The sequence below is a fragment of the Sus scrofa genome, chromosome 16 (genome assembly GCF_000003025.6).
Source record: "Sus scrofa isolate TJ Tabasco breed Duroc chromosome 16, Sscrofa11.1, whole genome shotgun sequence".
In the NCBI taxonomy this organism is placed as follows: Eukaryota; Metazoa; Chordata; class Mammalia; order Artiodactyla; family Suidae; genus Sus; species Sus scrofa.
The window spans coordinates 5,892,033-5,909,096 of NC_010458.4; the positions used below are offsets into that span (position 1 = coordinate 5,892,033).

The 17,064-nt window shown below is 45.6% G+C and overlaps 1 protein-coding gene across 1 annotated transcript in view; it reads right to left on the bottom strand.

Moving 5' to 3' along the window:
• Positions 15,079-17,064, bottom strand: part of MYO10 (myosin X) — a 238,375-nt gene continuing 236,389 nt past the window's right edge. The window contains exon 41 of the mRNA XM_005672397.3: positions 15,079-16,567. Coding sequence (XP_005672454.2) covers positions 16,466-16,567 — 102 coding nt within the window. The 3' untranslated portion in view covers positions 15,079-16,465. The remainder of the gene's footprint in view (positions 16,568-17,064) is intronic.

The window sequence follows — 17,064 nt, forward strand, 5'->3', positions numbered from 1 at the left end:
GTGAAGTAAGTCAGAAAGAGAAAGACAAATATGATATCACTTATATCTGGAATGCAATATATAGCACAAATGAAACTTTCCACAGAAAAAAAAATCATGGACTTAGAGAATAGACTTGTGGTTGCCAAGGTGGAAGGGGAGGGAGTGGGATGGATGGGAACCTTAGGGTTACTAGATGCAGACTCTTGCCTTTGCAATGGATTAGCAATGAGAGCCTGCTGTGTAGCACTGGGAACTATGTCTAGTCACTTATGATGGCACATGAGAATGTGAGAAAAAAGAATGTATACATGTATGTGTAACTGAGCCACCATGCTGTACAGTGGAACATTGACAGAACACTGTAAACCAGCTATAATGGAAAAAAAATCATAAAAAAAGGAAGTGTGTGTTTATAGAGATTTATACCTACAAAGATAGAGGAAATGAGTGCAGGAAGTTGGTGAATCTGGGTGAGGGGTATCTGGGCGTTTATTGCACTGTTCTTTCAAATTTCCTGTGGGTTTGAAAATTTTCAAACAAAACAAATGTTTTTTAGAAGATCGTATGAGAGACTAGGAAGTAGAGAAAGTTCATATATATTTAAAAACAAAGATCTCTTCTATTTCCTTTCGCCCGACTGTGACCTTTGCTGCTTTCTCCCTTCCAAGAACTCTTGCTTGACTTAAAACCATTGTGACAACATAACATGGGAGTCTGATGATGTCTGACATATAGCATCAGGAAATGAAATGTTTCTATTTTCTCCAAGGAACTGTAGTTTATCTCTTTAATTTAACCTTCTTATATTGAACATCAACTATGTACAAAACCCTGTGAGAGGTACCATGCATGATAAAAGATGAACCACAATATGGTTTCTGCCTTCAAAATCTTAAAATCTAACACATAATCATGGAGTCAACACTTTTCGAATAGTTTTGAAATTAGGAGCCAAACAAATGACTAGGACGAGGGACCTAATTTTGAATAAGACATAGCCCCCGGAGTTCCTGCTGTGGCACGCAGGATGGGGCAGCATCTCTGGAGCACTGGGACTTATGTTCAACCCCTGGCCCGTCACAGTGGGTTAAAGTCCAGTGTTGCTGCAACTGTGGTGTAGGTCACAACTGTGGCTCAGATCTGATCCCTGGCCCAGAAACTTCCATATGTCACAGGGCAGCCAAAACAGGAGAAAAAAGAAAGAAAAAAGAAAAAAAAAAAAGACACAGTTCTTGCTATCCAAGAGCCCCTTATCTTTTGAGAAATACAGACACACACATCGATGTCAATAGAATAAGATGAGATTTATGAAAAGTCCTTTATCATTGTCTAAAAATTATCACCAAGCATCCAGGGACAGCTTCAGAACAAGGCATGCCTCTGAGCTAGGACTTGAAGAGTCAGAATGTTTTCAAGACAGATTGGTAGGCCTTCCAAGCAAATGGAATGGAATTTGCTAAAGCAGGAAAATATGAAGTGAGTGGGACATTTTGGGGATCCCCAAGTAGTTGAATATAGCTAGAACTAGGGGTATTTATAGAGGAGTGAGAGAGAGGGGGCTGGGAATATATCTCGGGGTAGTTCATCAAGAGATTTCATGTTATACAGAGGCATTTGAGATGTGTCCTTTAGGTGATGGTAAGACTTTGATAGTTAAGTGGCACGATCTGATTCTAAGTTCACTCTGGTGTTGGAGTGGCAGGTGGATTAGAAAAAGATGAGGCAAAGAAATGGGCTAAATGGCATTTGTAATAGTCCCAGTGAGAGATGCCAAGAGCCTAAACCAAGACAGAGGAGGCAAAGACAGATTAGAGGCAGGAGACAGACACAGCATCAATGGATCCAGAAAGAATGGATGTTGGGAAGTAAAGGTGAGGGGTGGTCCAAGATAATCCCTATATTAGGCTCTCCATAGAAACAGAACAAACAGGGTGGGTGTGTGGGAGAGAGATCTAAGGAATTTATTCATGCAGTTGTGGACCCGGGCAAGTCTGATGCCTGTGGGCTAGTCTGGGAGGCTAGAAATTCCCACAGGAGTTGATGTTTGAATCTTGAGTCTGAAGGCATGCTGGAGACAGAATTCCTTCTTCCCTAGAGGATTTTAGGCTTTTCTCTAAAGACCTACAACAGATTAGATGAGGTCCACCCAAATTATGGAGGGTTAATCTGCTTTACTCAAAGTCTACTGATTTAAATGTTAATCACCTCTAAAAAAAAAAAAAATAATCTCACAGCAACATCCATACTGGTGTTTGACCAAACGACTGGGCAACAAAGCCTGACCAAGTTGACACATCAAATTAACCATCATCACAGCTGTTTTAAAGACTGGTTATATTTTGTGCCATTACTAAAAATATGGGATAGAGGAGAAAATATTGAATTTCAGTCAGTCATGTTATGTGGTGAATTGGAACAGAGCTCAGGGACATATCTTTCGAATGGACCAAGTTGAGAGATGTTGCTGGAAGCCAGAGGACCAGAACAGGCTGCTCCACGAGATGCTCTCTGTTCGTTCATTCAACAACAAATGTCTTCTGGATGCCTCCATGTGCCAGGCAGACTGGGGGACCATGGAGTACCTAAGATAAGGTTCCCATCCTCATAGAGTTTAAGTTTTGGAAGGGTTGGCAGGCCATGAACAAATATTCACATAGACATATAATTTCAAATAGCAATATGTATAATTTACTGCTGCAAAAAAACCATCCCCAAACTTGGTGGCCTAAAACAATTTTATTTTCTCATGATTCCATGGGTTGGCAACTGGGGAGAGACCAGCTGGAGTGACGTCTCAGATCCATGCCGTAGTGATTCTGGGTTCACTTATGCATTTGCCATCAGTTGGCATATACTGGATGGCAGTTGGCTGGAGCTATCACTGGATATGTCTCAGTTGTCCCCCATGTGGCCTCTTCAGCGGGCTAGTTCAGGCTCCTCACTTGGTGGCTGGGGTTCGAGGAAACCAGTCTTCTAAGAAGCAAGCAATCATTAGGCCTCTGATCGGGTCACCCATTCTAATGTCCTAATGGCCAAGGCAAATGGAATGGCTAAGCATGAGGGGGGACAGCAGGAGTGCATGAAAATCACCAGGGACTTGTCATTAGCACAACAATCTAACATGTGCCAAGTGCAATGAAGAAAATCAGAAAAGGGTAAAAAGATGGGGAATTACTTCAAAAGAGGGGGCTTTTATAGACAAGTTAGAGACATGATTTTTGAGCCGTGATCTAAATAAAGCAAGACAGCCAGTCACGTGAAGTTTTGGAGGGAGAGACATGCTGGATGGAGGGAAGAGCAAGTGCAAAGATTACGAAGCTAGAACCTGCCTGAAGTGCTCAAGAAACAAGAAGGTTAAAACAAGGTGAGTAGAGTGTGCCTGGGTGATTCACAATTATTAGTTACTGCCACGAAACCAAGTTTTGCTTCCTCACAGATTTTTGGCCATGTCCTGAAATGATGAATTTGCCAAATACGTACCATATGTGCAACTTATTATTATAGATAATGTCATTTATTAAGCTTTAATTATATAATGCTCTAGGGAGTTCCCACTGTGGCTCAGTGGTAACAAACCTGACTAGTATCCATGAGGATGTATGTTCGATCCCTGGCCTTGCTCAGTGGATTAAGGATCCGGTGTTGCCGTGAGTTGCGTTGTAGGTCACATACGAGGCTCAGATCCCATGTTATTGTGGCTGTGGAGTAGGCCGGCAGCTGCAGCTCTGATTTGAACCCTAGCCTGGTAGCTTCCATATGTCACAGGTGCAGCCCTAAAAAGACAATAAATAAATAATAAAAATTATTATATAATGCTCAGAAAAAATAAACCCTTTCCTAAAGATCTTGAGTATCTTCATACATACAGTTGTACATTCCTTTTTTTTTTTTTTTTTTTGGTCTTTTTAGGGCCACACTCTACACATGGAGGTTCCCAGGCTAGGGATCAAATCGGAGCTGTAGCTGCCAGCCTAGCTGCTGGCCTATGCCACAGCCACAGCAATGCCAGATCTGAGCCACATCTGTGGTCTACACCACAGCTCATGGCAATGCTGGATCCTTTAACCCAATGAGCAAGGCCAGGGATCAAACCTGCATCCTCATGAATGCTAGTCAGATTCATTTTCACTGAGCCACGATGGGAACTCCCAGTTGTACATACTGATTTAAGTGCACTTAAAATTAGTTCAAAACACAGGATTCCAAGTCAGTCACACACAGCCTGCACAAAGGCCAAGCTATTGGGACCTGGCAATGAGACCATGTCTGGCATAGCATTTGCAATTGGGACTATGTTTGGTTGACTTTGCTGTTGTTCCCTGGATGTGTCTGGTTTTTGCAGGGTCCAAACTTGTGCATTCAAAGACAACACAATGGGGGCCTCACCCTGAATCCTCTAGTTCTTTAGGGATGACACTAATTTCTGCCATTCCCCCCAGGGGTGCCATGTCAGTTTTGATTTGCTATCTCTGTCATGGAGGGGATTCATTTCAGAGCATTCTCCTTGGCCCTCTACACAATTGTAGTCTTACCCAAGCCAAGGAACCAGTGTGTAGCTGGTTGTTCAACTACCAAGCATTTGGGGTCTAGGGAAATGACCACTAGCTGGGGCCACAGAGACGGTGGCCCCACTGTTAAGTTGGATCTGGACCAGGTCTCCATTTACATACCAGCCCCAGGACTCCTGCACTTTAACAGAGGGCCGTGGAGTTGATTAGTGTCTCTAGACGGTAATGTCTACAAAGACTTTGTTCAATAATCACCAAAATTCTTGGGTAATCTTCAGAGTTCAGTTGCCCAAGAAGGTCCCTTTGGTGAAGGCCTGGGACACCCAGGACCACATACATTTGTGTGGTGTTGTAGGATTCTGCGCTTGGGGACACAGTCTTTTCTTCAATCAACGGGCCTGGGTCCAAACACTGGCTCGGGTCTGGAAACCGGGCGAGTGATTGTGACTTTTTATGGGGGCAGTGGCCTCTCAGGCTTCTGATCATTTATCCTTGACTTCTTTTTATTGTATAGGTTGAGTAGTCTTCTGTGGCTATTTATCTGTTTTGCTCCTAGGATGCAGTAACTAATACGATTTGGTGCTAATTCCCCTGAGTGTTCTTTGGGGGCTGGGGAAAGAGTTTTCTGTCTTTAAGAGAAAGTCTTCATGCATAGTTCTCACCCAGAGGGGCAGCTGTCCACCACAGCATCGCTCTGTCCTTATGTAAAGTACAATTGTTACTGAAAAGCCTGGAACTGCATTTCCCGCTTTTAAGTAATGCTATGAGTGACTGTTTTTAAGTAATGCTATGAGTGACTGAATCTTGGTAGAGGATTGTAAGCAGATGTGATAACCCTTCTAGGCTGAGGAGGTTAAAAGGTACTTGTTTTTATCCAATCAACTGTCCCCACTCTGCCATCTGCTTATGCCTAAGGTGACCTTGGAAGGTAAATGTGAAAGAAGGCAGAGCCTCTGTCAGCCTGGGCCCCTGAGTAGCCATAGGAGCAGAACCACCACCTTCCCAACACTGCATCCATATCGCAGTCATGTAAGCAAGAAATCATCTTTTTTTTTTTGTCTTTTTAGGACTGCACCTGTGGCATATGGATGTTTCCAGGCTAGGGATCAAATTGGAGCTGCAGCTGCCAGCCAACACCATAGCCACAGCAATGTGGGATCTGAGACTCATCTGCGACCTACACCACAGCTCATAGCAACCCTGGATCCTTTAACCCCCTGAACAAGCCCGGGGATTGAACCTGTGTCCTCCTGGATACTAGTTGGGTTTGCTACCACTGAGCCACAACAGGAACTCCCAAGAAATCACCTTTAATAGTGTCAGGCCAAAATGTAGGAATGTGTTTGCTAAAGCAGCTAGAGTTACCCTAATACATGCTTTCTATAAACTCTATATCAAATCTACATTAAATAAAATTGTTTTCTGCCTCAGTAGATTTTTTACCACATTTGAAGGTATGTTCATGACGGTCTCAGAGGATAGATTATGGGGCATGTACCCAATTCATTCTGAGGGGCCCAGGAACATTTTACAGAGATAGGCAGCTATTATTCACGACTGGAAATGAAGTATAATAAAGTACAGTGTTAATACAATCAGCATATTCACATTTTCTGTCCTCAACTTCTTTTTTTTTGGGGGGGGGGTCCCTAATGACATATGGAAGTTCCCTGGCCAGATATCAAATCTAAACTGCAGCTGTGACTTATGCCACAACTGTAGCAACACCAGATCCTTGACCTGTTGTGGGTTAGTGGGTCAAATCAGAGCTGCAGCTACTGGCCTACACCACAGCCACAGCAACACAGGGTCTGAGTAGTGTCTGAGACCTGCACCACAGCTCACGGCAGCAAGGATAAGGCAGGGAGGCAGGAAGGTTGGGCAGCCACACCAAGTAATGCATGACCGATCCTTAACCCACAGAGCGAGGCCAGGAATCAAACCTGCATCCTCATGGATACTAGTCAGGTTCTTAACCCATTGAGTCACAATGGGAACTCCCCTGCATGTTTATAAAAAACACAATGATGCAATAAAGGCTAGTTATTTTATATTTGGTGATGAAGAAAGGCCCTTCTAGGGAGGTGACATTTAAGTCAAGGCCTGAATGATAGTCATTGGTGCAGAATCAGGGGAAGGAGAGGGGTCCTTAATGGCAGGTATCAATTTGCCATCTCACGTGGATGATTCTAGGTACCATGTCTGGTCGAATAGCAGCAGAAATTTACTTTTAAAAAAATTCATGATTCTAGCAAGCAACAGAAGGCCAATTGGCTTAAAAGACAAAATAAACATTTCAAGCAGAGGCTTCCTACTAGCAAATAGATGGGACTTTCTCTTTGGGAAGGGATGTGTTTTATTTTAGAAATTAGATTTTTTTTTTTTTTACACTAAGCATCATATAAGAAGAACTATGAGAGTGAAAGTAATGAGCCTGGCTTTCTCACCTGCATAATAAATTGGGTTATAAATCCATCTCCTTCTATCTCCAACATATTTTTCATTTCTAGGATTAGCTGACATTTCATTTCTCAGGTATTTTCTCTTTCCTATTTCTCCCTAAAGTTTCTTCAAGTGGTCCCTCCAGTACAGCGGTTGTCAGGCTCCAAAAGCCCACTTCCCAGAGGAGTGACAAGCAAAAGCTGTGACGTCCCTTTTCATGACTTGGGCTTTGGGAGCGGAATGGTGCCCCTTCTGTCCCATTTGATTTGTTAGAGGGAGAGGAGAATTAGACCCCACCTTCTCATGGGAGAGTTACCAGAGAATTTATGGGTATGTTTTGTTTTGTTTTGTTTTGTCTTTTGTCTTTTTTGTTGTTGTTGTTGTTGTTGTTGCTATTTCTTGGGCCGCTCCCGCGGCATATGGAGGTTCCCAGGCTAGGGGTTGAATCGGAGCTGTAGCCACCGGCCTACGCCAGAGCCACAGCAACGCGGGATCCGAGCCGCGTCTGCAACCTACACCACAGCTCACGGCAACGCCGGATCGTTAACCCACTGAGCAAGGGCAGGGACCGAACCCGCAACCTCATGGTTCCTAGTCGGATTCGTTAACCACTGCGCCACGACGGGAACTCCTATGGGTATGTTTAAAGTCACCATGATTGGTCTTCTGGAGCAGCAGGTTAAGGACATTTCACCTTCATGCATTTCTGAAATCCAGCCGACCCCATGTTGCTAGTTTCAGGATTAGGATTCAGGTCCACTAGCTGGGAGTTATCCTCCGTGGGTTCTTAGGTATATCCTCTGAGGCATCCTTCTTTCCCATAAATACCGTGGATTAGTGACTGTTAGGTGCCTGCCACTTCCCCCTTTTGGGAATTAGTGACCATAACTCTTATCTTATACCAGTCCCATCATTGTATGTGGAGCACAGAAGACTTGTCCTTTCAGTGAACAGATTTTCCAGTCAACAAGAATGTAATCAATGAGCTGTACTTTGAGGGCTACATCCAAGGAGCCTCATTCACACTGGAGCTTGATTTAGATGCCAAGTCCCGGGGCCTCAAGCCTGAACCTGAGGCTTCAGTACATAAGACTTTGATGGGTCTTGAGAAGGAGGGAGCGTATTTTGCCTCAAGCGTGGTTTCAAACCAGTGGCTGGGGTAATCTGAAGACTCTCATTCCTTCTATTTGAGGTTGAGAGGATAACCAGGAGGGGATGGCTCACCTGGGGCTCATGGCAACCTTCTTGCAGTCTTTTTAGCACGGCGGTTCCAGGTTGGGACGATGTCATTTCAGTCTAGAGCACCTAAGGTGTGTGTCCCAAGAGAAAGGGCTGGTGGAGACAGGTCGCCTTTGCTGACCTGGCCTTGTACGCCAGGCAGGCTCACTTCTACCATATCCTGCTCATGAGAAGCGGAGTTGCCACAGCTGGCCCTCATTCACAGGAATGAGACTCCACCTTCTAATGGAATGGGGATCAAGAAGTTGTTTTAAAATCATCACACACACTCAGGAGCAAGGGAGGCTGGGGAATGTATTCTGTAGCTTAGCACCCACTGCAAGCTAAAACAGGGGAATTCTATTACTAAAGGTAAAAGGAGAGAATGGGCAGATTGCTGGGGGTTGGTTGGTAGTCTCTGTAACAGACAGCTTTGTGGAGGAATTGAGATCTAAGCCAGGTTGTCGTAGGTGAAGAAAATATGAACAGAGAGAAAGGTCATTTCAGGCAAGAGAAGAATCTGAGCAGAAAAAGGAAGGATTCACTTGGAAAAGGGAGTCATCTGGGCATATGTGTCTGTTGAGGCTAAAAGTGTATGTCTAATTAGAGGAAGCAGGTGGAGGGATGGTGGTGATGCCTCACAGAATGGTTGTGGCCATATAAGGAAAAAATAGAGGAAGTATTAGGATTGTAACATAACTTTGTGATAAGAGCAAGATGTCAGAGTCAGATGAACCCAGATTTGAATTCTCTGTCCACTGTGGTTTTGTGATTTTTCACCCAGTGTGGTAGACTGCAAAAATGGCCACAACTCTCCAACTTCTTGCTGAATGACTCTGCAGCAACTTCCATCAAACTCTGGGGTCTGTTTCCCCATTTCTTGGCTCTGGTCTGGCACTGGGTCCCAATTTAGCCAATGGAATGTAGCAGAATTAACCACGTGCCTGTTGAAATTTGTTTATTTGTTTGTTTGGTGGCGCTCATGGCATATAGAAGTTCTCAGACCAGGGATTGAACCTGCGCCACAGCAGTGATGCCAGGTCCTTAACCTGTTGCGCCACAAGGGAACTACCCATATGCTTGTTCTAAACCTAAGCCTCTAGAGGTTTTGCCCCTCCCTAGTAGCTTTCTTGAGACCTTGCCAAGTGCCATGTGAATCAGTCAGCGCTAGCTAAGTGGGGGATGAGAGACCCCATGGAACAGAGCTCAACTGTCCCATCTGAGGCACAGACTTAGGAGGAAGCCAAGGCAAGATCAACAAAGAAAGGATTGTTGCCTTAGCCATTGGATGCTGGAGTAGCTTGTTACACAGCAAAGCTGTTGCAGCTAGTTAAATAAGTTCCTTTCTAAGTCCCAGTAAATGAAATAGGTTTGCCAGCACCTACATCATGCCTCCTGGGACACAATGGGATGATGGTGCTGCTGTACGTGGCACCAAGCCTGAACTATCATATGGGCTGAGTAAATGGTAACTAATGTCATTGATTACATCAGAGAGAAGGTCAAGGGAAAAACAGTGAAAGTCTAAGAAGGAATTACTTAGAAATCCACATTTTGCTTCATGGATTTTCTTCGTTTGTTCCACCAGCGTGAGCTCACACTACACATCACGGACTCTGCATTTTTTGGCTCATTATACACCTTTGAAAACCCTCCTTTGCATTCTTGCTTTCTGGACCTTCAACACACATGCAGTGATCCGTATACTCTTGCTATGTCACGATCGACTTCCTGTTTGTATATTTCTATATTTTACTTCCAACCAAGCAAGTCTAAGTGAGAAACTTAAAACTGTTTTTAGATTTCCTTTGCACACCCCACTGAGACCAAGTTTTGCTTTTTTACCCAAACAGCAAGAATTTAGTAAATACTTAGCAAATGGAAGTCAATTACATTATGTTCCGGTTAGTGCTAATCCTTGGGGTTATCTTATCTCTAATCAAGACGCCTATTAAATTTCCTCAGTGTCAAGTCACCAAGTAGCCTTATAGAGAACAAGTCCCCCAAGAGATCAGAGTTAGAGGAATTATTCATTTTCTTTCCTGGCTTGTCAGGAGGGAAGAGTGAGAACTCTCTTTTAGCAACTGGTTCCCACCAAGCAAATGTCTGGATGCCTCCGGAGCAGTAGACCCTGTTTATGTCTCAAACTGCTAATCAACTCTGATCCTGTTATTACTTGAAAGAAACCATAAAAAGCCCTGGGAAAACTAAAGATAGGCACCGATTATATACTTTGAAAATATCTTTAAAGTTCCTACGTAATCTCCCCCATCTCTCAAGATGCTTTAGGCTTTCGAAGCCACCTTCTTTTTTACTCCTTTTTCCTCTGAATTAGATGCCAATTTTTCTTGAAGAAATTATTTATTGATGTGTCCTTTCCACAGGATGCAGGACCCAGGCATTACCAGCTTTAGGGAGCCAACCATGCATCTCATTTCAACTCCGCATGCGGCCATGTCACTGGACCTTGAAATCGGCCATGGTGGGAAGAGTGGCACCACGAATGTCAGCAGACACTACTGAGTGGGACTGTTTTCCCTTGGAGACGCCGGTGGAGAACACGGGCCAGCATATCACTGCCGCCAGAGCTCCGGACACCTGGGAATTCCAACTCTTGTCATCTGGAGACTGGGTTTCACTGGGAAGTGCCAAGGTCACCTTCCCACTGCTGGGCAGCAGGATACTCCAGGTTGGGGGACTGATCAAAGGGGGATGAAACGAAAGCAGGACTGAGATATGTGCTGAGTCAGAGCTAACATGGCTGGAATGCAGGTGAGGCAGAGCGTATACAGGACAAGGTTAGAGGCAGGCGGGGGCAGAAAACACAGGGTGTGTAGCAGGGACTTGTATTTTAGAAGGTTGTAGAGTTTTAGGTAGAAGAGAGAGAGATTTGGATTTGTTTGATAAAGATCCTCTGGGAGTCTGGTCTGTGGAGAATAGCATCTACGGGGCAGGGTGATGGGAGTGGGGGCAGCAAAGTAGGAAGCATGGAGATCAGTGGAGATGCCATCAGGGACTGGGGCATCTTCACCTTTGCCCTGACACCTTGTTCCGTGCCACCTCCACCCTTGTGCTCATGCTCCTTTAGGGGCCCTCCCCCCAGGAATTCTTTCCCCGCTGCCACAGCATAAGACAACCTCAAGGTGAGTACCAGCTCATCACTCTGGTTCTCCTGTCCCCTGTCCCAGTCACATGGACCTACCTGCTTTGGGCACCTGGAACACTACCTCCCAAAACTCACCGTGTCACTTTGTGTGGTCACTTAGCATTTTCACTTGCTGGTGTCCGGTCCCCATAACTTCTTGAGAGTGGGGGCTGGGACCTGTTCACTACATCTGGCTAAGCTTAGCCCCTGTGATGCTCCCAGTGGGCACCGTGCTGGATTTCTTGGGGCAGGTGGAGGGAAGACAGTTTCTGTCCTGGAGAAGCTCTAGCCAAAATCTGGGGACAAGTAGCAAGGGGAGGCAATGCTAAGCCAATCTGTGCTGATGACAAAGGCAAGGACAGAGATCAGGAGGTTACTGCAAACAGTGGACAGGAGCACAAAGCATGATCTCAATCAAAACCAGAACTCTATTCCCTACCTAACACGCAGAATCAAAATCCTAACCATAGGAGTTTCTTGGTGGCTTAGTGGCCAAGGACTTGGCGTTATCACTGCTGTGGCTCAGGTTCCATCCCTGGCCTGGGAACTTCCACATGCTGCAGGTGTGCCAACCCCCCCACCCCCACCCCCAAATTCTAACTATAGTCAACAATTGGCTCTGAAGGAGACAGCGTACTTTTTTCCTTTATGGCCACACAACAGGCATATGGAAGTTCCTGGTCCAGGAGCTGAATCTGAGCTGCAGCTGTGACCAACACCATCCTTACCCCACTGCGCTGGCTGGGATTGAACACATGCCTCTGCAGTGACCTGCTGCAGTCAGATCCTTAACTCACATCATCACAGCGGGAACTCCTATACTTCCATAATTACCTAAAACAGGGCTCCACAGATTCTCTCCAGAATAAGAGAGTAAACGCTTTCAGCTTTGTGGGTGGCCCTGTTGCAACTGATCAGCTCTGTTGTAGGGCAATCACACCTGCAGACACTGCACCCATCAACAAATAGAGACTTTTTTTGGCTGGACCCATGGCATATGGAAGATCCCAGGCCAGGGATCGAATCTGTCTGTGCCACAGCTGTGGCAACCTAGATCCTTAACCCCCTTGCCACAGCAGGAACTCCAACATTTTATTAACAAAATAGGTGAAGGCCAGATTTGGCCTCAAAATTATATACTTCGAAAATGGCAATGCCAAATCTAGAGTCCAGGTCCAATATTTTCCAACATATTAGGATACTTCTCTGATCACTTATGAAACAGGCACAAAGAGGTGCTGGTTAAATTTAGTTTTATGTAGGTGTTTCCATTGTGACTCAGCAGGTTAAGAACCCAAGTAGTATCCATGAGGATGTGGGTTCGATCCCTGGCCTCCCTCAGTGGGTTAAGGATCTGGCGTTGCTGTAGCTGTGGTGTAGGCTGGCAGCTGCAGCTCCAATTTGACCCCTAGCCTGGGAACTTCCATATGCCACAGGTGCAGTCCTTAAAAAAAAAAAAAAAATTAGTTTTATGTATACTTGTTTTGTTCCCTATTAAATAATAAACTTTTGGTGAGTGAGGATTTTCATGTTTTTAAAGCATGATTTTTATACCCAGGAGACACACAAGTGTTTCTAAAACATACCAGAGATTCCAAAGGATGAGATGGATATTAAGAGAATTTCACCATGGCATACATGGGACCTCAAGGTGCTTAGGAAAAAACCTTGTAAATAAAAGTGTGCCTTCTTGGACAACGGGACAGTGTATCCGCTCCTGCCTCCATCTCTCCAGCCCACCAGGCATCATCCTCCGTGACACTCAGAAATCTTGCCAAGTGAAAATCAGGGTCTGCTTCTACCTATTTAACATCCTTCAATTAACTTTATCCCTTAAGACCCAAAGGCATTGCCCTGGGGGGCAGGGGGAGTGTGCCTTCTTAGATTCTGTAACGATTTCTAGAGAGAAATGAAGTGTCCTCCCCCCTCCCCAACGCTGTCTTAAGACACTAAACAAGAACAAGGCACCCTTATGCCTACTGTGTGGAAACATCTAAACATTCTGGGAGAATAACAAGTTGCAGAAGAATTTATCCTTTTCTATATTTTTTTAAAAGAGAAGGGGGTATGGATATATATGTGAGCATACATACACTTGAACTATTTCTGGAAGGCTAGTCAAGAAAATGGTAAAAGCAGTGTTTCTGAAGAAGGAAACTGGGTAAACTGGGCGATCAAGTCTGGGAGAAAAAGTAACTTTATTCCCACTGTTTGCACTGGAAAATCTATCCAATAGTTTGTGATAACTAATATGGGAAAAGAATCTGAAAAGGAATGGCTATGTGTATGTGACTGAGTGGAGCAGACAGAAATTAATACCACACTGTAAATCCATGATATTTCAATAAAACTTAAAAAAACAAAACTCAGTTTCTGCTGCGGTATAATGGGATTGGTAGTGGCGTCTCTGTGGTGCCAGGACATGGGTTCCGTACCTGGCCCAGCACAGTGCATTAAAGGATCTGGTGTCGCCACAGCTGTGGCTCAGGTCACACCGGCAGCTTGGATGTAATCCCTTGCCCGGATGTCGTATGTGCGGAGTGCTGGGGGGCAAACCCCACAAAAAAACAAAACACCCCCACAAGACTCCACCTAGGTGTACTCTCTTCCAGAATTAAAAATTAAGAAATGAAAAAACAAGATTGTCTACATAAGTCTGCAGTAATGCCATGTTTCACACTGATGCCTTTTGCTATAATAAGCAGATAACACTCAAAATTACTCCACCAACCACTTTCAGACCTATTGATTTCACACACAAATGAGTGCATGTAAATCTGGTGAAATCAGAATAAACTCCGTGGATGGAGGAAGCTCAGTATTAGTTTCTTAGCTGTGGTATTTTCTGTGGTCGTGCAAGATGTTACCACTGGGGAAACCAGATGGATAGGGTACTGGCCTCCCTGGACGTCCTACTACAACTTCCTCTGAGTCTCTAATTTTTTCTAAATAAAATGTTAAAACGAAGCTACTGACGCATAGAGGCTTTTGTGTTGATAGCCAGGTTTTAGTGGTGGTGCTGTTGCAGGGCCTGAGCCAAGCCCCTCTGCCTTTCTCTGCCTACTTTCTTATAGTTGGGGTCCGAGAAGCCACAGTGGGAACCCTGAGTGCTCAGCCATGGAAAAGCCACTTCTGCCCACTGCTCTTGGGGCCTCAAGTGAAAACAAAGCCATGAAACATCCGAGTCTTAGCTCACCTCTCACCTCCTCTCTTGTCATCTTGGTTACTGATGCTGAGGCACTACCTGGTTTCAGGTCGCCTCCCAAGCGCTGTGCAGTGGGAGGTGGCCATTCCCAGACACAAGGAGACAAGCGGTAAAGAGACGGGTGCCACTGGGGGGCGCTACGGGTGCTACTCCCGTTCCACATCTGCCTGAGGAGCCTGTGCAGGGGGAACCATGTCCCCAGCTTGTTCTCTGGGTAGACTGGTCACTAAAGAAGCTCCTCATGTACCCTGATCACACTGGGGGGAGGTTTACAGGACCATGACTCTGTCATCACGCATCCTGAGGCTTAGCAACAGGAGATGGTGTGACATCCACATCTCAGGTCCCCCCATGTCTGTGATTTCATCAAACCTGGTCGTTTACCTCCTCAGCTTTCTTGGACTCATGCTCTGTGTCCAAAAAAACCAGCTGAGACGGCTGCATGTTTGCTTCTAAGACCTGGTGATCAAGTGCAGGACCCACACGACCTTGACCCTTTGAAGCCCAGAACATTAAAACCCCAACAAAAACAAGCCCATATGGTACTGAGAGCCACCCCATAAAGACAAGCTACTGCATGTTAGCTAATATCTTTTTATTGGCAGACTTTCTCTGAGCCAACAATGTTTCTGCATGGCTGTCCACAGGGATAAGGCAAATTTCTTCCTTCTTTGTGGGTAGACTTAGTTGGCCTAAGTCTTTACAAGCTTTCTATATAAAAATAGAAGTCCAAGACCAGATAATTCTCCTTCTGGTCCTAAAGGCTGATTTATTTACAGGGGCCTTATTCAGACCACTATTATAAACTCCGGATAAAATATGTGTTTTTTATTAAAGCCTCAGCATTGAATGTCAGGGTCCTTTAATGATTTGCTCATGTGTATTACGCTTTCAGGGCAGGTAGCCTCTTTCTCTCATCTTCAAACCTGGTTATGTCGCCACCTACCCGGAGTGATACAAGCTAACCTTCAAAGAAACACTTTTTTTTTTTTAAAACTTAAATCTCTTAGAAACTAAAGACTCCAACATGACTTCATAGAGTTCTAAAAACAGCACTGGAGCCAGCTGTTGAAGAGTGGTTTATAAATACAGTTATTTGTAGGCTGCATATCCGTTTATAATACAGCAGACACAGATTGCAGACGCTGCTACATGTAAGACAAAACTGGAGTCAAAATGTGGCTTTTGCAATACAGCAAAGACAGGAAAATCCAGGATTCCGGTCTGTTAGTAAAACCTCCTTGGAAAGGAAGCATGGACGCCTGTAACTCTGAACTATTAAAATATACAGACCATTGCACACCGTCTTTCCCTCTGCTCTTAGTGCTCCTGGAACAATGATGAAAGTGATGGGTTTGTTTATGAACACATGCATGCTTGGGCAAGCACACAGACTTCAAAGATGAAACAAAGAGAAAAAGTTAATTCACGTCAGCGAGGAAGGCTGCCAGCAGCGCTCCAACTAAAACAGACTGTCCCTTCACTCTCCCTCCGTTCCCCTCCCAACTCCCTCACCTTCCCTCCAAGGGGAAATCAGGCTGGGAGGTTAGTGCAGAATTGATGGATCAGCCGCCCCCCCCACTCCCTTCCAACCTTAGGAAGTCTCTCCTGAAAGGGGGGGGCCCAGCATGTCCCTTCAGTAGCACAGTTAAGGTGGATTCATGTAGGTTCCACAAGTTAAGGCACTTCTGGCTGCTTTGGTGGCAGCGTGGGTATCATTTCCTCTCTTGTTAAGGCATGTGTCATCTAAGTGAAGTAAAGCTTTGGAAACTGGGTTAAGCTTGACAGCTGGATACGCGATCACTGGAGTGGACGGGGCGTAAGGTCCCCCGAGACACCCTCCTCCGATGAGGGTCTTCCAGAAAGCCCGGGCGGCCCTGCTTCGGGCTCCAGGCACGGGAGCCGGTTGGGGCTGCAGCGGGTGGTGCGTGCAGATGCCGCATTCACGGGGACTCCCAGCCACCTTCACCTGGAGCTGCCCTGACTGCTCACGGAGCGCGAGGTGCTGTAGCGCTTCTTCACGATCATGCTGATGTAGGCTTTCATCAGCTTGGCTACGTCCACCACCTGCCGGGGAGCAGAATTGGTACAGGGTCATCAGCCTCCATGGGGTCAGGGGGCCCGGGATAATGACCAGGCACGGCAGTCTCTGCCCAGCAAGGGCAAACGGGGGCCATCCTTCCAGCAAAAGCCAGGGGCCTGCTGTGAGAATCCACGGACTCCACAGCGCAGGCTGCGTATGCGGCCCAAAGTTGATCCGCTTTTCCCTATTCCTACGCCGGAAGAAGGGCACTCGCTGTCTTTCCCAATACAACGCGCGCCACCTGGTGGTTGCCCGGCATAATTGTCACATTTTGCAGGTAAAATAAAGCCCCCACGGGATGACACAAGTGTGCTGCCGTGATTATGGCGGGGGTCACTGTCCCCACTTAAAAGGGGAAACGACAGCGCCCACAATCACAGCTTTTAAAGATTGGTCAACTCCTCACGGTGACTCTGGACACAGAAATGAGACTTGAGGGCCTGGCAGAGCTATTTGCCGTTCTGCTTCCTGCCAGCTCCAA